The 23,433-nt window shown below is 38.2% G+C and overlaps 1 protein-coding gene across 2 annotated transcripts in view; it reads left to right on the top strand.

The window, feature by feature from the left end:
* Nucleotides 1-23,218, top strand: part of Atf3 (Activating transcription factor 3) — a 166,286-nt gene extending 143,068 nt beyond the window's left edge. For both annotated transcript variants that reach the window (XM_067155775.2, XM_067155774.2), the window contains exons 3-4: nucleotides 3,063-3,170; nucleotides 10,146-23,218. In XM_067155775.2, coding sequence (XP_067011876.1) covers nucleotides 3,063-3,170; nucleotides 10,146-10,436 — 399 coding nt within the window. In that variant the 3' untranslated portion in view covers nucleotides 10,437-23,218. The remainder of the gene's footprint in view (nucleotides 1-3,062; nucleotides 3,171-10,145) is intronic.
* Nucleotides 23,219-23,433: the final 215 nt, after the last annotated feature.

The following is a 23,433-nucleotide window of genomic DNA, read 5'->3' as shown; positions in this document are numbered from 1 at the left end:
ACTAAGAGAAGCCGAGAAATTTGAGAGAAAGATCCTCCACGAGTTTTATTGGGTCCAAAAGTCGTGGCTGGCCAGTATAGGTTATGTGGAAGAGGAAAACTATACCAGAAAAGCGAAAGATTGATTGAGTCAATGAAGAAAGTGTTATGAACATCTGCTTAGAATGGATGAGAAGAGGCTGACAAACACTTGTCAGTACACCTAAAGTTTTAGCATTGCAATGTCCATGTTGCGTTTTACTCACCAGATGGCAGACTGAGTTTTAATTAATTTTGTCAAATAAATAACATCAAATGTGTCAAATCTTTTATATGTCGACAGGGAGTGCCGAATGAATTGCCGACTACCGGTTTTGAACTCAGGATCTTAAGGTGTGGAGGGCGTCACTGCCATTGAACTACCTCAGAAATATTCTTATGATTGTAAGGTTGAACGCGATAACCTCATAGTCAGAGATAAATACTGTACCTGCTGACTTGTGTACTCCTAGCGCCCTTTGTTGTTCAGAGTATACATGGATTCATCTAATGAAAGTTACGAAATAGCAGGAAGGGATTCATTTAGATGGAAATGTAGCAAGCAGTTTGCCCTATGCTGGCGACTTGGTCATGTTAGACCGCGCCGAAAGCCTGTAGTCTAATCAGATGGAACATGAAAATAGCTGTGAAATTAGCGTCTCCAAGACTAGAGTGATGTCATAGGGAAGAAATAACTGAATGTCAGGTTGGGAATACAAAGCTGGAACAGGTAGTGTAGGGTGTGTGTTCTCCCAGGACTGAACCGAGGTGTAGCAACTCGCAGTTGCGATCGACATTCAGTTTTCCGAGCAGCTTTGCTGTACCGGAGCGAAATCTGAGTGGACTCAGGATATTTTATTCATAAGTTAGAAAAAGGGAGAATGATCGCTGGTACATACAGGTGGGAACAACAGTAGGAAGGTTCCTGGAATAAGGAAATAAAGACTTAGTTGGGTACGACTCGATGGATGAAGCTGTACGTATAAACCGGCTCTGCTGATTGACTCATATGAGGCGAATGGAGGAGGATAGGCAACCAGGGAGGTGGAATGGTGATTAGTTAATTCACAGAGGGTTGCAGAGTGAACGCTGAAAGGCATAACAGATGTAGGCCGGTGTATATTAAGTATATTGAAAGCGATTGCTATCGAGCTCGAAGATAAAACGGTTAGTGACCCTCGGGAGATAATGGATTAAGTAAATGCAGAGGAGGAACAGACAGATAAATCTCACAAACTTAATGCTAGTGGGACTACGGCAATGTAATTCTGTCTGGATATCGACATGTTATTTTAAATGTAATGCTCGATCATTTTGATATGCTTCGTGCTATTTCGATTTTAAAATTTATTTCATTTTACGTCTATGCATTTTTTCTTCCTCGGGCTTCGCGGATAAGCGCTTAGGTCCTACTCGTACGTTGAAGGCGCTACCGATAGCGGTTTGCAAATTGGCACGAATGTTTCTCTAATGAGGGGATACTGACTTGTATGGCGATATCTGCCGTTTGAACGAGTGCCAGTGTTAAATAATTCTGTATGGGGCAACTGCCTCTCTCTCGATATTCACTGACCTCTGTGGACGAGCTGACGTACTTTCTTCTCAATATATCGGAACATTCTGCGATGTAGAATGCGCTTGTCTGGATACTGCTGTGCGATGACACTCGGCATATCCAACTAGACTGCAGCCCCTGCCTCGTTCGGCAACTTCTTCGACATCACAATGAAGAGGATGTGTCTGCAAAGGGTATTTTTACTTAAGATTGATGAGGTAAATATAAAATGTATTTCGGTGAAGAATACATGATTAATCTCGAAATCTGGTTTATAATTTTGAGGTTGAATTTTTACTGCAAAATATTACACGAAATGCTTATTGAGGATTGCATTTTACAGATAGGTATAAACCGTCTTGTACAGCTCCTCCATCCACACTTGCGGACTACGGTTGATTACCCAGTAGGCGAATGCTTCCTACTCAGTTCGAGATAGAGTAATGTTTTATACTCCGAACCGTGCGTACAAGGGTGGAAACTGCATGAAAATCTATTCCAGGGTTTTGGAGATAATCACACACAAACAGAGACCGACACCTACCGGGGACTACACAAGACTTATTGAACGTGTAGTATAGTGGTAGCAGATTTCAACAGTTGGTAAAGAAATGTACACGCACGCTTGACACAGCTAATGGGCAATATGGTCAATGTGGGTTTAGACCTACCTGCGAGTTGAGGTCAGCCAACACCAACACTGACGGTGTAGCGTAGGCCAGCTATCAAGTCCACTACAGGCCCACGGACAACTCGGCTGTGTGGGATTGGAATGGATCTCCTGACGATTGTCGCAAGAAGCAAGATGTGCTATTAATTTCTGGAAAACTTAGTGGAGTTGACACATAACCAGATTTTCTAGGGGACTCGAAGTGAAGCTTTCCACAACATCTCGTAAAAAAATGATGTCAAAGAAGTTTGTTTTCTTATTTCAAACTATCATGTACTTATTCTTTTAACGTAAATAAAATGTTAAATTCGTATCGTAAAATAACCTTGTATAAAGATTTCTTGTGTTGTTTTAAACATTGTAATGCCATATGTCGTATTTCGTATGTTATTGAAAATAATGTGGGAAGTGGAACTTTACGATAAGTTACTCGCGTTACTAACCAACATAAAAACATACCATCCAAAAGCTTTTTCAACGTACGAAAAACACTTACCGTACCACTTGGCTACACTGTGTTGTACGTGGCATCACCTGACGGCTCACGTTTGGCCCTTGAAACGTAAAGTTGAAGCCATACATTCACTAATCCAGATTTCCCACTTTCTTACCATATCGTACGTCTTTTTAACAAAAAAAAAAAAAAATGATATTATGTCTCCTTTTCCCAGGAACAAAACTCCCCAAGTTATAAGATAAATCATTAACAATGAGTGTTCAAACCACCCTGTTGACTCGCGAATAAGCGCTGAAGTTATTGGTGATTGACAAGCATGCCTGTGACATCACTAAATATTGAACTGTATGTTACCTGTTGCAGCTGACGGCGGAGGACGAGGAACGTCGCAGGAGGCGCAGGGAGCGGAATAAAATCGCTGCGACCAAATGTCGGCTCAAGAAACGGGAACGCACCGTCAACCTTGTACAGGTTAGTACGTTCTCACTAGAGCTTGGTGCACAGAGGCGTACCTGAATCATGAACACACCCGGTACACAAAACTACCACAGAGACCTTGTCACACAGTGTTTCAACTGTCTGAAAATAAGTCATTCTGCAGCAAATTGCTCAGAATCCACCCGCTGTAACAGATGCGGGGTTTCTCACCACCACTCTGTATCCAAGGTGCCTCAGGCCCAGGGGAAGTGTGCCAACTGCCGAGGCAGTCACGCCGCTTCGTTTCCTGGCTGCCCATAAGAGCACACTACAGAAAAAAACGACATCTCACCCACACACATCCTCCTTGCCTCCTAAATCTCAAAATCTCTCTCCCATCGAACACAGATACCTCAATCACTTGCCCCCCACCCCCAATCCAAGATCCACACAATCTACTCCAGCTATTGCTGTTAAATATCCAGACGACCCAAATCAAACCACCCCCAACATTCAACATCACCAGCTATTAAATACAAGACCATATCAGACCCTCCTACTCTCCACCCCGCACCCTTCACCATACCGCTAAATAGTTCACAAAACTTCCCGCCAAGCTACCAAAACGTTCTCACTTCCTACAAAGACATGTCCAGAGTCAACTGGGCAAGCAATATAATACGCGTAAGGAGTGCCCGCAAGAACTCGAAAAAATCCAAGGAAAAGCAGCTCGATTTGTTCTGGGTGATTTCCAACAAAGAGTGGCATTACAAAAATGCTGCAAAGTTTGGGCTGGGAAGACTTAGGAGAAATCGAGCTGCTTTTCTTTGGATTTTTTCCAGTTCTTGAATCAAGTAATCCTGGTGAGGGTCCTGTACACTGGAACCATACTCTAGTTGGGGTCTTACCAGAGACTTATATGCCCTCTCCTTTACATCCTTACTACAATCCCTAAACACCCTCATAACCATGTGCAAAGATCTGTACCCTTAATTTACAATCATATTTATGTGATTACCTCAATGAAGATCTTTCCTTATATTAACACCTAGATACTTACAATGATCCCCACAAGGAACTTTCACCCCATCAACGCCGTAATTAAAACTCGGAGGACTTTTCCTATTTGTGAAACTCACAACGTGACTTTTATCACCGTTTATCATCATACCATTGCCTACTGCCCATCTCACAACATTATCGAGGTCATTTTGCAGTTGCTCACAACCGTGTAACTTATTTATTACTGCATAAAGCCTTATCTCTGATTCCACTTCTTTACACATATCAATGATATATATCAGAAAACATAAAGGTCCAATAATACTGCCTTGAGGAATTCCCCTCTTAATTTTTACAGGGACAGATAAAGCTTCACCTACTCTAATTCTCTGAGATCTATTATCTAGAAATATACCCACCCAATCAGTCACACTTTTGTCAAGTCCAGTTGCACTCATTTTTGCCAGTACTCTCCCATGATCTACCATATCAAATGCCTTAGATAAGTCAATTGCAATACAGTCCAACTGACCTCCTGAATCCAGGATATCTGCTATATCTTGCTGGAATCCTACAAGTTGGGCTTCAGTGGAATAACTTTTCCTAAACCCAAACTGCTTTCTATCGAACCAGTTATTAATTTTGCAAACATGTCTAATATAATCAGAAAGAATGCCTTCCCAAAGCTTACATACAACGCACGTCAAACTTACTGGCCTGTAATTTTCAGCTTTATGTCTATCACCCTTTCCTTTATACACAGGGGCTACTATAGCAACTCTCCATTCATTAGGTATAGCTCCTTCAATCAAACAATAATCAAATAAGTATTTCAGATATGGTACTATATCCCAACCCATTGCCTTTAGTATATCCCCAGAAACCTTATCAATTCCAGCTGCTTTTCTAGTTTTCAACTTTTGTATCTTACTGTAAATGTCATTGTTATCATAGGTTAATTTTAAGACTTCTTTAGTATTAGTCACCTCCTCTATCTGGACATTATCCTTGTAACCAACAATCTTTACATACTGCTGACTGAATACTTCTGCCTTTTGAAGATCCTCACATACACACTCCCCTTGTTCATTAATTATTCCTGGAATGTCCTTCTTTGAACCTGTTTCTGCCTTAAAGTACCTATATATACTCTTCCATTTATCACTAAAATTTGTATGGCTACCAATTATGCTTGCCATCGTGTTATCCGTAGCTGCCGCCTTCTTTGCTAGATTCAATTTCCTAGTAAGTTCCTTCAATTCCTTCAATTTCTCCTTACTTCCATAACCATTTCTAACTCTATTTCTTTCCAACCTGCACCTCCTTCTTAGTCTCTTTACTTCTCTGTTATAATATAGTGGATCTTTACCATTCCTTACCACCTTTAAAGGTACAAACCTATTTTCACATTTGTCAACAATTGCTTTAAACCCATCCCAGAGTCTGTTTACATTTTTATTTACCATTTTCCACTGATCATAGTTACTTTTTAAAAACTCCCTCATGCCTGCTTTATCAGCCATATGGTACTGCCTAATAGTCCTACTTTTAAGACCTTACTTTTTATCATGTTTATTTTTAACTGCCAAAATCAGCTTCGTGATCATTAATACCATCTATTACTTCGGTTTCTCTATAGAGCTCATCTGGTTTTATCAGCACCACATCCAGAATATTCTTCCCTCCAGTTGGTTCCATCACTTTCTGAATCAGATGCCCTTCCCATATTAACTTATTTGCCATTTGTTGGTCATGCTTCATGTCGTTTGCATTACCTTCCCAATTGACATTTGATGATATAGATATTGATTCCCATAGGGAACCTGAAATATATAATAGAGTAATTATAATGTCCAATAATGGACCATTTATATTGGTATCAATTGACATTTAGTAAACTGAGATCACCCACTACAATCACGTTCCTTTCCTTATCGTTTCCTACAATGCTGATAATCTTATCAAATAATTCTGAATCAGCATCAGCATTACCCTTTCCCGGTCTGTACACTCCAAATATATCAAGTTGCCTATTATCTTTAGAAATGAGCCTTACCCCTAGAATTTCATGTGTCTCATCTAACTTTTTCGTAGCTTACAAATTCTTCTTTCACCAGAGTGAATACTCCCCCTCCCACCATTCCTATCCTAGTGCCGTGAGAAAATTTCTGCGTCCATTATATCATTTCTCAGCCATGATTCAACTCCTATTACAATATCTAGTAAGTATATATCTATTAAATTACTTAATTCTATTCCTTTCTTTACAATACTTCTACAGTTCAGCACTAACAATTTTATGTCATCCCTTCTTGATTTCCAGTTCTCTGTTCCCTTATCGCCGCTCCCTAGACCATACTGTTTCCCTGAATGTACCTGCCTATAACCTTTCTAAACAATTTCCTAACTTATATGTACCCCTGAGGTTTAAGTGAAGGCCATCTAAGTGCAGATCCCTATCTCCTACCCCCCCATTAGGATTTACAAATCTCACTCCCAGTTTCCCACATAGTCTCATTTAAATCCCCAATCACCTTCCAGTCAGTATTCCACTGATAACAATCTCCGCTTCCTCAAGCTTCACCCGTGCTGCATTTACCAGGTCTCACACATCCCCAACTATGTTGGTACTTATACCTGCTTGTCTTACGTTGTTAGTACCAACGTGAAACACTACCACCTTCTCCTTTCCCTCCTCCTTCTCTTCTACTTTCCTCAACATCTGCCTTAACCTAATTTCTGGATAACAATCTACCCTGGTTCCCATTCCTCCACACACTTTCCTGACATGTCTAACAATAGAATCCCCCATGACCAGAGCCTCAACCTACCCACATCATTTGATCCCCTCTCCTCCTGGTCAGTCCTATCTTTCCTGACAGCTGCAGAAGCTACTTCCTCCTCCCTTTTCTCCATCCCATGACCCTGTTCCACCTGTCTTTTCCTATCCACTACTCCACATTTCCCTTCCCTACCTTTTCCCTTTCTCCTACTGTCACACTTCTCAGCAACAGTTCCCTGTTCCTCATCTTCCCTCGATTATTCTACCTGCAGTGACTCGTACCGATTTCTCACAGACACCTGTCCTAAATTCTGATCCTGAATGGAGCTCTTACCCTGCAATCTCCTTCCCCTTAAAACATTGGACCACCTGTCTTCTACAATTCCCCCTTTCCTTCCTATCCCTCTTTTTCACCTACTGTATCCTGTACATTGATTGAGGGAGGCCTACTTTCCTTCCTGTCCTCTGAGAGAATCCTAATTATCTCCCTCAAACTCTCCAACTCCTCCCTCATACTCCTTAATGCCTGGCCACACTCACAGTTCCTACACTTGTACTCCTTATCCATTCTTTACTGAATAATGAAAAGAAAGGAAAAATAAGATAACTTATTCTGTGCAAAATAAAATGAAAGGAAAGAAATATTGTCTAGGAGAGTTCACAAAGATCACACGACAATAAAGTAATTAATATAGGGTACTACTACAGTGCAGTACTACTTAGTTGTACAACTATTTATTCCTACAACACCCTAAGAGGATGAAATTGCTCTTAATTACTGGAATTCTAGTGCGAGAGTTACTACAGATACTACACAAATATTTCACAGCAATAGAATAAACACACTAATTTCTAATAAGATACTATAATACACTACAATAATTATTTTAAACTACATTCAGATACTACAATACACTACACTACAATACACTACAATAATTTTAAACTACATTCACGTATTCTAATTACAATAGGTTATTACTAAGCACGAATAGAAATGAAAATTCAAGGAGTAGATATCACAACCTTCTAGAGTACATCCACACTCATTTAAAAACATTCAGTGACGAAGTCAGCCACTTTCAAGCTGCACATCGTCCACACAACCATAGCTACAGACATGCAACCCCTATAGTGCACAATGGGAGACTCCAGGCTACTGCCACACACAAACACCAGTAGTCTGAGATGAGTAGTTGTGGCTGCAAGGTGAAATATACGAACACACGCGTCTATTTATATATATATAGGGGAGAGTCCTACAGTACCGGCCGGCTGGCAGTACCGGCCATTGCTGTTTCTCGTTTTAGGTGTTATATGGCAGTAGCTTACAGGTGGCATATGAAGGATGCTACATTCCCGCGTGTCATACTTTGGGGGTTTCGTTTAGCGTTAAGTCTTGTGTGAGATGTGAGTGTTGTACATTGGCCGGCTTACGATCGCGCGCGAAAAGTTATTTTTAAGCCCCAGGTAGTCCATTTCCAGGTAAGCTGTTGATTTTGTTTTTACTTATATATTATATACATTCCTTGAGGACGCTATAGCTGGTAAGAGTTTCACGACATCGTCTCTTAAACAATATCCAGCTGGGGAAGTTCCTTCACGTGAGTGTCGTACAGTACCGGCCAACCATATGTCTTCCAGTACCGGCCAATAGGACTTTTAAAGAAATAAAATTATATCCACTTCTTATCACTTTCCAGAGTGAAATGACAGAGAAAGGGGGTAAAATAAAATGAAAGTGGATCGAGGACGGGATGAAGATGGCACTGAACTAAATTATTTATAACAAAATGACTGCAAGGCAAGTTGCTGAGGCTTTTTATGCGCCAAGAAGTACGTCAGAAGATCGTCTGAGAGCACTTAGAGTGGGTGTGGCTGTGGATCTAACTCCTCAGATGGGAAGAATTAAAAAATCCTTTTATTACGATATGTAAAATCAGTTGGTTACTTATATGAAGGATCTAGAAAATCTTCATGTCCCTGGGCAGGAAAAAATTTACAATTAGCATTCGCTTTGGCCGAGCATTCAAAAGTACCTCACCAATTCAACAAAGAAAACAAAACTGCCGGAAAGCAGTTTTATTGTGATTATTATGTAAATACTAAGGAAATGGAAGAAGACACATCATGCATTATTTGTCGTGAGTCATTGGATGAAGAATGGGTGCAGTGTACCAAATGCAAAGACTGTGCGCATGTTGGATGTGTAGACCACGGGAACATTTTGTATATTATTTGTAATTATTGCAAAAAATAAACCAAACTTGAATTTAGTGGATGCCAATTCCAATAATTATGTGTTGTCGAGTTCTTTCTATGTTTGTTTGATATTAGTAATGTATTAGACATATATATCTTAGAAAATAATAACTGGCCGGTACTGGAAGAAGGTTTTTGTAGTCCATGGAAATTAAGCTTTGTTGTATTTTTAAACATTATTAACTTTCGGTAAGATTTTAGGGAAATCACACCCTTACATTGAAAAAGCATTTAGTAAAGTACAAGATTATTGTAGGAAAATCTCATACCGTAGAGCATTTTATTTTTTATAAGGGAAAAAGTTAAGGTGGCCGGTACTGTAGGACTCTCCCCTATATATATATATATATATTTGACTGCACACTAAGAAACTAACAGACACTAAAAAGACTGCTAGACTGACGAATGAGCGCGGCAAGTGGGTGAATCATACTTCCGTTTCCATGACCTTGGCAAAAAAATATACCGCTGCTACCCTTCCTCACAGCATATGCAAACTCTCCACTACTTGTTGTGGTGCTATACAAATCGGTTAGCCGTGGTGAACGATATTTTGTGCATATTTCCGCTTATAATTTTGTTAATAATTAAAGAAATTAAAAGAATTACGGTAGCTGATAAGCCAACAGGGCTTATACAAATTGCTTTTTTAAAAATAATTCCTATAAGTTCTAGTCTCAGCCAGCCAAAATGAAATAAAAATGCAATATTTTGTCCAGAAAGTGGCCTCCCCCCTCCCCCCAACCCGAATCGCCTCTACTGATTGATTGTCAAAAATCAGAAGCAGAATGACCGCGGATAAACAAGACTACCTTACAGTTGACTGCATGTTAGAGGGTTTCTTCCTATTTGTCCGCCATCAGTCATCGTTGGCCGACATTTTCCTACATCCTGTATATAGTTACATTATTTACAACTTTTCATTCTCCTCCCTCACAATTTTAAGTTTGTGCCTGTGTACTTATTGCTTCTTAAAATTGCAGGAATCTGAAATTTTGGAGACCCAGAACCACGATCTGAAGAGTCAAATCCAGGAGCTGGAGACGCAGAGAAGACGGCTCATGGACATGTTGAACATGCACAGTCCGACGTGCATGAAGAACGGCGGTCAAGGCCCACCACCTACGCCTTACTGTGCCGATTCTCCCGTTCAAGCCACTTACTGCGAACCGCAGCCCAGCGCGGTGGCCTATCAGCATCACTATCCGCCGACCACCTGCGGATTTAACGGCGGATACTCGTCGTCCGGCGTCGACGGCGGCTGCATGGCATAGCATGACGCCGGACTGAGTAAGGGTTGCTCAGTCTATCTCACGACCACGAACATGGCCGAGTATCTAGCTAATGGTTACGTACAGGGCCATGGAAGAGCGCACGATGGACAAAATTACTCGTATCAGTGATATCTATCTTCAGAGAGGAAGTTTGTTTGCTTGCGGCGTAGTAAGTCTCTTGTGAGCGGTTTGTGGAGGGAGACGAATATCCATATACTGTACAAAATGACGAGCAAATCAACTTTTTTTTTTTTTAAAGGAAGCCATTCTTTTTCAATGTCGACAGAGTTAACATAACCTTTGAAGTTTTCCACTCTGTTGAAGCAGGAAATATAACATTTGGGACACTGTAACAAACATTCTACAAGAACATTCTCAGTTTCTTTCAGATCACTTTTAAACATCTGTATATTCATGCAATATTGTACTTGTCAATGATTGTGAATTGGTGATTTAACAAGTGTGACAAATATGAATGTTGAAGTCCATTATTGACAGTTCAATAGATTTGAGAAAGTTTTCTCTCTGATTCCACACATCTGTATCTCCAGTGTATACGTGCCTGATATGTTACAGTGCTCTAAATGTTATATTTCTTGCTGTACTTAATACAAAATCAATGCAGTTTCAATTTCATAACTCAGAAACTGATGGTAGTGAAACAAATTTCCTTCTAAGAGAGATTTCATAAGAGTCAGTGGGGACTGAGTTTTTGACAAAAATCGGTCTAAAAAAACAAATTTGCTTTTTTGATTGCAGGTTGACATGGCCTATGATAAAAGAAATTGGAGCTCTTAAGAATATGCAGGAAGATAATGTCAATTAAAGGTTATGTCACCGGAGATGATCGGTGGAATTTCATGCATATTTGTACATTAAATAGAAGGTCATCATGGGTTTAGGGTAAATCAAGAGTAAAATTTCATACATTTAGTTAATATTATTATTAAACCACCCCCGATTATTTCAAATGCACACACAACTTTGTTTAGTGGCATTGCGTCTTTTGTAACCTATTCAGGTTGGTGTGGAGTATTATGTCTGCAGAGTCAATTATTTTGGTTCTGTCTTTTGTTACGTGTTGAGTTTCAGGGCTCGCACCAAAATATGTTGAATACTATGTCTGTAAAGTCTGAACCCTGGATAAATCAAAAGTCTACAACATTACTGTGATCAGCAAGAATGCAAAGAACTTCAAGAGATACCGCAGCGTCGTATTAAACGAACTGTGCATCTGCAATGTACATATTTTTATAATTTAATAATGTTTGCTAATGGGTACCAAATTTCACTCTTGATTTACCCGAAATGCATTATGATCTTCTATTTCAGATATAAATCACTCGTATTATTGATCCAGGGCCAACGATCAGGGCTATTTAACACTAGACGATCATAATCATTTGGAGCTAAAACAAGAAATTCCAACTTCACAGACATAGTAAGCAACATTATCTGCTGTCAGCCCTGGACCTCAACACATAACAAAAGAGAGCACGTTCAGACGCAGTAACAAAATATTCCGACTTCACAGACATAATACTCCAGATTCTTTTGTATCAGGCCTGGACTTGAACACGTAACAAAATACCACACGTTCAACAGCAATGCCACTAACGAAAGTTGTGTCAGCAAAATAGTCGTGGCTATGTAAAAATATATTTACTTATTCTATCAAATTTGACTCTCGGTTTACTCTGAACCCATTATGATCTTCTATTTAATTAAGATAGAAGTAACCATGAAATTCCACTGATCAATTCTGTCAATGTAACCGAATTAAATTTGCCACAAATCTTGAAACTTAGCCTGAATATAAAATTCCAGAAATCATTGTAGTGAAATGAGTTTTTTTGCCATGAAAACATTATAGAATGAATATAAAACACCACATGCTATGCATATCATTAAAAGTTACTACTGTGAATTTTTGGTGAAGTTGTCTGGAAGTTGTTGAGCATAATCCTGTGGTAAAGGATACGTTCTCAAATGGAAATTGTATAGCATGTGGAAGGTTTGATTATGGGATATCAGATCCATCAGTGGGATCCCAGAATCACAGTCGCAATCAGAGTTTTGAAACATGGAAAAAAGTCCATTTGGCACTTCCTGCCGTTCAGTGCCGGCATGTAAAAGATCTCTGGTGACACTTTTGGGGTTTACCCAACAAAATCATACATCATCCAATGGAGATCAGTTTCTCTCCCATTTAGTAGAGTGAAATGGAGTGTCAAAAATGCCACGCAGGCAGCCTGGATGACAACACATCAAAATGACTGCATACAGCAGCTGGGGCCATGCGATATCTCAAAAACAAATTGTCCAATCGAAATTAAATCCTCCAAGCATTTAGTTATGGTAGCATTAAAAATTTCAAAAAAAAATCCGTTCAGAAATATGGACATTTCAAAATTCAGTCCCACTGTCTCTTAAAGAGTCAGATTTTATTATTTTTAATGGTGTTCCATGCTGTAGAAAGAAATGATGTAGTTTATTTCTTCCTCCACGTAGCAAACAGACGGACTAAGCAAGTGGTGCTAATCAAACGTAAATGCTCTAGTGCGTGAGGTAGGCGCTGCCCGATTATATCATACCAGTCCATAAACTCGGTGAAATGAAATGATATAACAAACTGTGCCTTTTAAGAAAGAGACTTCTACTATTTATCTAAGTAAAGACATTTGATATTTCTTTATTATTAAATTGTAAATAAAATATACATAAATATATTGTATTAATTTTCTCATTCATAGTATAATATTTTTATACTGTTTTTCCAGCAAATATTAATATTTTTTGTCACTTAGAGGACTGTTATAATGTGCATTCATTACAATTGCAACTAATACTTTTGTGTTGTTGACGAAACATAGAAAACCAGAAGAGACACCTACAAAGCCTCTTCAGTCAACTGCTGAATATCGAGGCTTATAAAAAAAAGTTTTATCCATATTTGAGTCACTTTACAAATTATTTGATTTGTTCTAAAGCGAATAAAAATAAGTAAAATTCTGTTTCTGATACTGACTAAGCAAAAATGCAAATAATATATAAATCAGTTATGCACAATTCATAATTAATTTGTGCATAATTAAATGACATTTCTTTACATGTTCGAATAAACATGTTCAGAATAGAACTAAAATAACTGGGTTCTCTGCAAACCAGTATATGAGAATCACGCTTATAACAGTCCTTTTAACTAGATTATCTAGTAGAAAAGCTGGAATGTTGAATATATATTGTACATTGTTATAGCACATATATATATTATATACATTTATTCCATTGTTTTCCTCTGCACCATTAATTTGTCTTTCCTTCTTTGATAGTTTTAGGAAAACTACACACAAGTTGTTTGTGTTTAAAAATCCCAAAAGGTGCTAAATGGTAATTGTCTAGTGTGTCCATGTGTTCACTTATAGTTATTTTTTAAATATAACTATATAAATAAATAAATAAATAAATAAATAAGTAAATAAATAAATAAATAAATAAATAAATAAATAAATAAATAAATAAATAAATAAATAAATAAATAAATAAAATAAATTTATAAAAAAAGGCTATGCAAAGAACTAAACATTTTAAAACAACTCTATTCAAATCACATACTAGCTTAATATTACATTGAAAAAAAATGTAAAATAAATTATCTCATCATGAGATGCAGTTGTAGGAATAAGAATGACAACATGACATTATTATAATTAGAATTTACATATCAGTCTCAGTACAGATCAATCACACTTTTTAAAATGATGGTCCAGTTATATTTGTGCAGATGGTCTTCTCATCCTAATACTAAAGTCTTAGGAGTTATGGAGATTTATTTTAAATAGATTGTACAATTCGCTGTTCGTCATTTTAATTCTGTAAGCTCAGTAACATCGTTCGCTTGTGGCAGAGTAATTGTCTCTGGCTTCATATCTTGGTGGATCAGTAAATTCCCTGTTAGTGTCCAGTTGGGACCTGAAGCTGACCAAGACAGAATTAGCCTGTCACATGGTATTTCTGCCCTCAACAATTAGCTAGGCACCTGCTGTAATAAAGAGGTGATCAATTAACTCGGCAAGTCATTGGTTCGATTCCCCTTCCGGAAGTCGGAAGATTTAGAAACAAGATTTCCACTTCTGTAGAGGAACATGGCCCTGAGGTGCAACAAAAATGGGTACCAGGTTCATTTCTAGGGGTGACGTAACTATTGTTCTTACCGGCAGTAACAGACATGTAGCATAGAAACCTGCTGTGTGGATCGCAGGTTCAAACCCTGCAGAAGTAGTCGAATCTTTGAACCGTAGAGAAAGGACCATTTGACACTCCATTTCGTACTATGTCGGCACATTTGGTGTTTACCCGACAAAATTAATTCAAACTCAGCCATAGACGCCCAAGAGAGATTCGATTTACTCTGCCCTCCAGTAGGCGTGGAGTAAAACGGAATGTCAGAAATGATGAGCAGGCAGCCAGATGGCGTCAAATTAAAGTGCCTGAGCGTGGTGGCCGAGACTATACGATCTTTCTTATTATTCCTTAGAATATCATGGCACATGGCATTACTCCGTAACTGTACAAAGCCTAACAGGTATACGCACAAAACTAGGCTCTTTAAAGAGAAATTCCTTCATTTGCATGTCTTAAACGTGGTCAACATGTCCCATTGTGCATTTATAACTGAACCATCCAGTTACTGTGTATAGTGAAGGCATTTTCTTGGCTTGATGTAGTTCTTAGAGAACACTAGTTTATTGTAGAAATAAAAACACTTTGTATATTTTTAATATGCTTCATTTTTGTATTATTTTGAAGATGCTTTGTTGTTTCAGTGTTCAAAAGATTACATTTTTATCATAACAGTAATGTTGTTATGGAAATGATAGTTTTAAGAAGAAATGAAATATTATCTGTTATATTAATGGAAAATGAGATACTATTTTTTGTACCAGTGTTAAAGAGAGACCAAAGGTCTTAAAGAAATAGAATAATGTGCTACCGCTTTACCTCCGTGCACGGAAACTGTTGTGTACTATTTTGTCCAAGTCTAGTTGATAGGTTATGTTCGTTAAGTGGAAGGTATACGTGTGCCTGAACGGGAGATCGTTCTCCCAGTAGTAAATCTGATATTGCCATTTGCTCCCCTGTGTGACTCTTTTGAAAACAGTTCTGGTTTGTGGAGAAGTGTCAATATCTGTCCATTAAAATAAGTTATTAAGTTTGGTTTTCCATGAAATGTAAACATTATCATGAGAATCAGGATTTGTTGTTCTTGTTACAAGGATGAAGTTTCTGCATGTTGTAGATTCAGTAAAAAAATCCAGTGGCTTAACTGAAAGTTTTTCACGGTTAATATATACAACAGGATTATAGTTTTTGTATTTATGAAGTGTTAAGGAGCGACCTTACGGACATTTTGGACAAAATACAGCAAAAAAATTCATGCAGAGATATTTAAAACAACTGGCTCTTCCACTCCAGATTTGCTTTTTCCTAGACTTCAAAAATGTTCCAGACAGACCAGTAATCTGATTAGCTTCAAACCGTACAAAAACATGTGCCTATATGTTGTTCATAATTTTTGGAATCTAGTTTTAAAATGGCTAAAAATGTTTGGAAATAAGTTGAGTTAAATCAACTGATTTTATTTAAGATGCAAACAAAAATGTTAAAAATAAAGATTTGAGTTGGTAACAAACATAATGTTATTTCTGTGACTTTTTAAGCTTAACAACCGAGTGTCAAAATAGAAAATAAAAAAAAATTGGTTCACCTGGATCATTTTGAAGAAAGACCACTTTTTGAAAAATTGAGCCATAATTCCAAAAGTATTGCCAAATTTATACCAAATTTTGAATTTTTCTTTACTTAGAGACAAATTGTCTCATGAATTTTGGTGTAAATTGGGATAAAATTAACAAAGATAGATAATTCAGTAAGGTCCCTACCTCATGACCCAATCATTTTCTTAAATAAGATGATTAGTAGGAACAGTCAAATAATTTCCACCATAAATGGAACTTTGATGATATAAGATGTATCACATCCTCTTTGACTCTTCAACCAAGGAACAAGTTGTAGTTATATCCAGGACTAGATTTCATTAATGTAATCTGAAACTGAACTCAGGAAACAGCAGAGGTTGAAATGTCAAATGAGGACTTGACCAACAAAATTGTTCACAGAAAATAATGCCACACATAAATTCCAAAAAAATTTATCAGGACTTCTAACATGATTTATGAGGAAGTGAATGTTACGCCTTCATCAAACTTCTGCTAATTCCTCACATAAAGCTATAATTCACTTACAGCGGAATTGTCAGGAAATGTTCTCTTGGGATATCTTGCAGCGATAGTCATTGGTTTCCACCTGATTCTTATTTTTGCATCATGGCATTATTTTGAAAATAAATATTATTTCTGTAATGGGTTAGAGAAGAACTCTTAGGTCACTTTTGCACTGATAGGTTCTACAGTAATTATGAACGTACTGAGTATTGCAACAAAAGTCTTGTGTAGTTAATAAAGTCGCCTGAATCTCATAATGTTCTCTGTATTACAGGGTCTTTATTTTAAAACTGTGGAGCAACACCACTCAAGCAAATTGTCTGCTGGCCGGTAAACTGCGCATCAAAAAACAGTCACTGGCAAAATGTGGCATTATCTTGCATAAAGTGACCATTAAGCCTTTGTTCATCCGTAAGCTCTTGAGAGAATGTTTTCAGAATTATGTCTATGTAATGTTGAGTATTTATGGTTTCCTAGGAAAAAAATAGACTCTATAATCCTGCTAGGACTTATCGCACACCAAACTCCAATCGTGACACCATGAAGTCGGTAGTGATTATTCTGCAGACATAGCTCCTGTCCAGTTCCACGGCCTTCCGCCAAGGGGCCTGGGTTTGATTGCCGGCCAGGTCGGGTCTTTGTGCCGTTTTAAGCATCAGAGCTCCACCTTCAGGGACACGCAGGCCTCTCCGGAGTATTATCAGTGTACGTCAGGACATTCAGCTGCCGACCTGAGACTGCAGATAACTTCACTACCGCGGCTCCATGTGCCTACCTTGCACGGTTTTAAAATAAAGACCCTGTACTTTCTTTGTAGGACTTTGCAAGTAAGATGAGATTTGATCAGTGGCAGCTGCTCCTGATCGGACTCGGAGCACTAAAATATCTGTCATGCAGCTTCTTCTGTCTGCTGTATCTTATATGGGTTCCAGGGGATTGAGTCTGCTTCCTATAGCTGTACGGAACACTTTCTCCAATTACCTCATTGTCAATTGAAAGGGACTTAAGGGGATGCTATCTTGTGGAGTGGACTTAAGTTCTGATAGCTAATGTTTCTTTACAGTGGTCTTAGGTACTTCATTTAGATTAAGTTACTTAGCCCTAAATATCACAAATTTCAATACTTGTCATTTGTTTGAGACTGTATTTAACTCAGATACACTTTCATACATTATTATAGAGACTTAAGTTATACATTTCTCCCAGTTCTTCATTTATTTGTCATTCTAGTTTTAGTTTTTCTGATCATTGAGGATAGAAACAGTATAAAACTCTAGCTATCATAACTGAGTCCTGTGACAGGAATCACACTGAAAAGAGGAAAATTTTAGGGAGGCAACACTGGATTTTTTCTTGTTGGTTATATGTTGCACCAATTCAGACAGGCTTTTTGGCAACAATGGGATATGAAAGGGCTTAATGGATTTAATTAAGGTACAGCCCCAACACTTGTCTGGTGTAGAAATGGGGAACCTGGAAAAGCCATCTTCAAGGATGCCAGTAGTGGGGTTCGATCCACCAACTTCAGAGTGCAAAGTAATAGATATATGGCCTGAACCACGGAGCCAATTCACTCCATAGAAATGTTGTTCGTCATAATCATCATCGTTCCCCTTGTCCAATTTGATCTTTGGTTGGGTTTTGGATCATCGATCTCCATCTCTGCCCGTCTTTCCACACTTCTTCATCAAAGACATCTTGAAAGTTTGTCACTCCCTTTCTTAGGTCTTGTTCATTTTGTTCCCTCCATCGTTTTTTGGGTCTACCTTTTGGTATTTTTACCTCCAACCTCCAGTTCAGGCGCTGACTTTGGGATCCTCATTCCTCCCTTACCACCTCCGTCTTGATTGTTCCACTCTCTCCCACTCCACGTACACCTAGTGTTTCTTGCATTACCGTATTTCTTATTTGGACTTGTCTTGTCCTGGCTGGATTTTACTTTTCTCCCTTACCAAGTTTCAGCTCGATACATCAAGGTTGATAGAAACTAGTTCTTGTACATGATTTCCTTGCATTGTTTTGACTGGCACTTCCCCTCACGCTGCAGTTAACTGCACTCTTCTGTTTATGTCCTGTGTCATTCTTCCACCATGATATGTTCTTATTACCTCTACCGGTTCTCCTCTTTTTCCATTCCTTCGTCCTCGTGCAAGAACATGAGTTATGCTCTTCTCCTTGTTCACTTTCATTCCCCATTCTTCTATCACTTCATTCCATATGTTTGCCCGTTCTTCAACTTTCTCTTCACTTTCACGTACCCTGGCCCTCTTTCTTATTTCCTCAAATATTTTGTCCATGATGATAATGAGTAGGAGAGATGATAGAACAGTCCCTTGTCTTACTGTTCCTGCCATGATCTGCTTTTGAAATTGAGCCAGTAGAAAGCAGCTTGTGAACTCCTGTCTTAGACTTAGAGGGGAGACACATCTCTCGAACCTCTCAAGAAAACTAACCACGAGGTGGGGTTTGTGCTTCCATTCACAGTGAACAACAACGATGTATGTAGAAGGAAGGTGCTAGGAGGTCTGATTCTCCCTAGTGGACCCCATTTATAGTGGATGAGAAACATCTGCACCCTTCTGCTCATAATTTTATTATTGTAACATTTTTAGTGCACATTGATGGCTACCAAGAGAATATCAGAGTATTTCACAGAAGTCCCAGAAAATTAAGTGCAATATGATATTTGTTCCTGGTACCGGTACGCAGTATTTGTTTTGAAAGTAAAATAACATCCAGCACAAATCTCCATTCGAAAAGCTACAAGATATTTCAAGGCAGTCCAGCATTCTCTTCTCCTTCATTCCTTCTTCACAAATAAGTACAGAAGTTAGAATTATACAGTTAAATACAGATGAACCTCGATTACTCAAATTTTCAGTATCTTGAAGTGACTTCACTTTCCCAGCCATTTGTCCTGTTGTTCATGTGTATTTATTTTTCTGAGGTTTATAGCCAGGTTTTCGGTGTCTCTGGACCAATGTGCATTGTCAAGGTTCAGTAACTTGTTTGGCTCAGGTTTATTTTTTGTGCTGGACTGTCCATTAAGTGAGTGTGTTCCTGTAAGGCAGTCAGGTTACATTCTTCTGCCATATACAATATGTTGAAACGAGCAAAGTTGTCGTGTTTGGATCAGGTCTTCGTGTTGTTCACACCTGTTTCGAATGACCTCATTTCTGACAAGGTCCTGAGGTGAGATTCGCATAATTAAGACCAGATCAGATTTAAGAATGGTCCGTGTTTCCAAACTGGAAGGATCACGTCTTGGTAGAGATGTTGGCTGTTTTTCACAGACAATATTTTAAAGAGACAAGTGCTGTGGCTAATGATCTAAGCCGAGGATTGGATGGGAAAGCAGATGTGAGGAGTCACTTATGAACCCATGGAATGAAAGAGAATTTACAGTTACTAAATTCTACAATACTTATTTCCTCCATATAACTGCCATCAGAAACTTCAACTGCCTGTCTGATGGCTGCTTTACATCATACCAACACAGATAGGTCTTATGGTGACAATGGGATAGGGAAGGGTAGGAGTGGGAAGGAAGCAGCCGTGGCCTTAATTAAGGTACAGCCCCAGCATTTGCCTGCTGTGGAAATGGGAAACTACAGAAAACCATCTTCAGGGCTGCCAACAGTGGGGTTCGAACCCACTGTCTCCTGAATGCAAGCTCACAGCTGTGAGGCCAACTTGCCCGGTACTGCCTGTCGGAATCACTGTGTCTCCTTTAGGACTTTCCTCTTGAAAATGTGTGGCCAAGCAATAAAGGTGAAGTCTTTCTAGTGTGGTTTATTCTGGGAGCGGATAAATACTGTGATAAAATGAAAACCAGAATAGTAAGTACTGTTTTTTATTATAATTTTAGAATGTATTAAGGGATCATATATTGGCAATAGCTATTTCATCATGAGGAAGCCATTTTGATTCTATCTTTACCATTTGAAACATATCATTTGCTATATCTATGTGTGAGTGTGTGTCTGTGTATGTTTGGATTTTTTTTACTAATTTTTGTTTAAAGCAAAATTTGGTAAAGAATATTTTTTAAAAAAAATTGGGACAGTATGCATATTTACTAAATGATTCATTGTAAAAATAAATTTTCTCTCAATAAAAGTAGCTATTTCATTATGAAATTATTATGTACTTTTATCCTATTTGGAGTGCGTTGTATATCATCATCATCATCATGACAGTATCATTACTAAACATGATGTAATTCTATCCGGTACTCAGATATTCATTTAATGTTCGGAAACAATGAGAGTCCTGCTTCCAACAAAATACCCTTAAAGAATTACTGATATGACAAGTGTTTGAAATACCCCCTTTTTTATGTGAAAAACTGTCTCTTCTCTGCCAGGTAATGTAGTAACAATTTTTCATTTTTAATGCCATTACGTCTTATTAATTTGGTCTGTCATTAGTGGTGCAGGTTAGTTAAGTTGCTGTAATGACATTCGGTAGGAGTTCAAAGCTTTGATTCAACAGGATGTTACCGATGGATTACATTAAGTTATCTGTGTGTGCAGCATATCTCAGTGGCAGAGATGTCATGTGCGTATACAATTTTGGGTGTACAGTCAGCTTCAAGAAAATGTTGTCCGATTTTGCTGCATTGAAGGGCATTTGTTTGCTAATTAAACTTATTTTTTTGGATGAATAGTGATATTTAATCAGAAGATTTTGTCTAGGTGTTGTGAATGTAAACAAACTGAAGAGGAAAATTAGGATAACATCGTATTACAATGACCGATTCACCAAAGTCAAAATGGAGTAAATGTGCTCAAATCAATGAATAAACCCAAGAGAAGTCTGCTATAAGTGGGGCTGAAAAATGCAGGGAATATACTGCCCGCCTTTCTCCTGTTCATGTGTCCAACGATTATACGTCTAAATAATTTGATCAACAGGTGAAAAGGTGCCAGTGCTTTAATGCTTAAAAACAAACGGGGTACAGGAAACAAGAAGCTATCATGATCACCGTGCAAGCTGTTAACCTGTGGATCAATGCATTTCGACTATAGATGATGTGATAAAGATGTTCATTAACATAGGGAACCTGAAATATTTGTTCCGAATGAGTAATACCAGTATAGTTGGTCCATTATTGGACATTATAAATTTTCCACCTAACTCATTCTTGGTTGCCTGCATTTCGCCCCAGTGTGCTAAGTTGGGCTCATCAGTTGGTAAATAGCTCACCCACCAAGACGCATGGCTAGCACATGGTGAGGCCACTGCATAGGCTACTTGGAGCCACCGGCAGTGCCAATGCACTATGAGAGACCTCTGATGAGCCCAACTTAGCACACTGGGGCGAAACGCTGACAACCAGGAACGAGTTAGCTGGAAAATTTATAATGTCCAATAACGGACCAACAATAGTGGTGTTATAGATGATGTTGCGGCCGTATCTGGTCAACAAATTCTCACATTATAGTCCTAGAAGTCATCTTCGGCATACAACAGCAAGCATGGGTGACCAACTGGAGGTTAGCAGTTATTGTGTTTATAGAGAGGGTAAAGAGTATTGGTGAGAGCTGAACCCTGGTGGACCCCTACACTCATATCAAAGCACTGTTTACATTACAGTAGAAGAGTTTTGTCAATTCTGTGCAGAGTTCAGAAACATTGTGCAAGTGTAATGTAAGCCAGATGTGTTTAAAGGGCACACAGAAAATGCTTCATTCAAGTCTTTTCTTTCTCTTGCTATTCTTCTAAAATTAACTGGACCATGTGTATAGCAACTAACTACTTATCTAGTTCATGGACTGCGAGGTAGGAAATACAGGTCATTTCAGCTGATAGAGGACAAAGTAGAAGAACCAGACAGCTTCTCGGCCAAGAGGCTGTGAGTCCTAGACTGGTAACCATAGCACTGGACGTAGGAGTACTTTCTCCAGGGTGATTGCCAACATTCATGGCACTTAAAGTAGAAATAATAATATGTTGATGATGATGATGATGTACATTTTGAAAAAGAGCAGCTCCTTTATCTTGTTTACAAACAGAATGTTTAAGTAATTTGTCTCAATGAACGTTTGGTAAATAGATGCTGCATCTGGATGAAGAGATTAGACACTGAAGTAAGGAACTTTGCAGTACCTTTCATATCTTCTTCTTCTTCCAGTGAAGCTCTTTGGCAATCTTTTGATTGCTGAAGATGTTTGAAATGTTTTGTTTTCTCCTTTTATATATACTGTATATATATATATGCATTCTTTTTCTTTACATTTGTTTTCTTGAAGACTTGTATTTCTAATTTTGTATTTCTCACAATTTTCTACAAACTATGTTCACACAAATTGTTTGTACTCATTAATTTTTCAACTGTTAAAAGCTTTATGAAACGGATCATGAAATGTACTAGCATTTTGTATTTCTTGCTAGAAGTAAATCCCAGAAGTTAATAAAAACAGGTCCCTTGTGTTCATTTTACCTTGCATTTATATTTTCAGAGAGAAGAAAATAAAGTATTACAAATATTGATAATGTTTGAGTTTCATTCAAATAATTTCCACAAAACGATAAATATCCACACGAGCAGCACGTCACACATGATCCAGTTTGCACTGAGCCTTATAAATATACGGTATCTATTCACTGTTATTCCAAAATATGAACATTGTTTGACCACAATATAAAGATAAATATTGGGTAATTAACATAATTATATAACCTGATAGTTGCTTGTAATGTAATATCGT

The sequence above is a fragment of the Anabrus simplex genome, chromosome 11, assembly GCF_040414725.1.
Source record: "Anabrus simplex isolate iqAnaSimp1 chromosome 11, ASM4041472v1, whole genome shotgun sequence".
Classification (NCBI taxonomy): Eukaryota; Metazoa; Arthropoda; class Insecta; order Orthoptera; family Tettigoniidae; genus Anabrus; species Anabrus simplex.
Note: the sequence above shows the minus strand (reverse complement) of the source record. Positions and strands in the feature narration are given on the sequence as shown.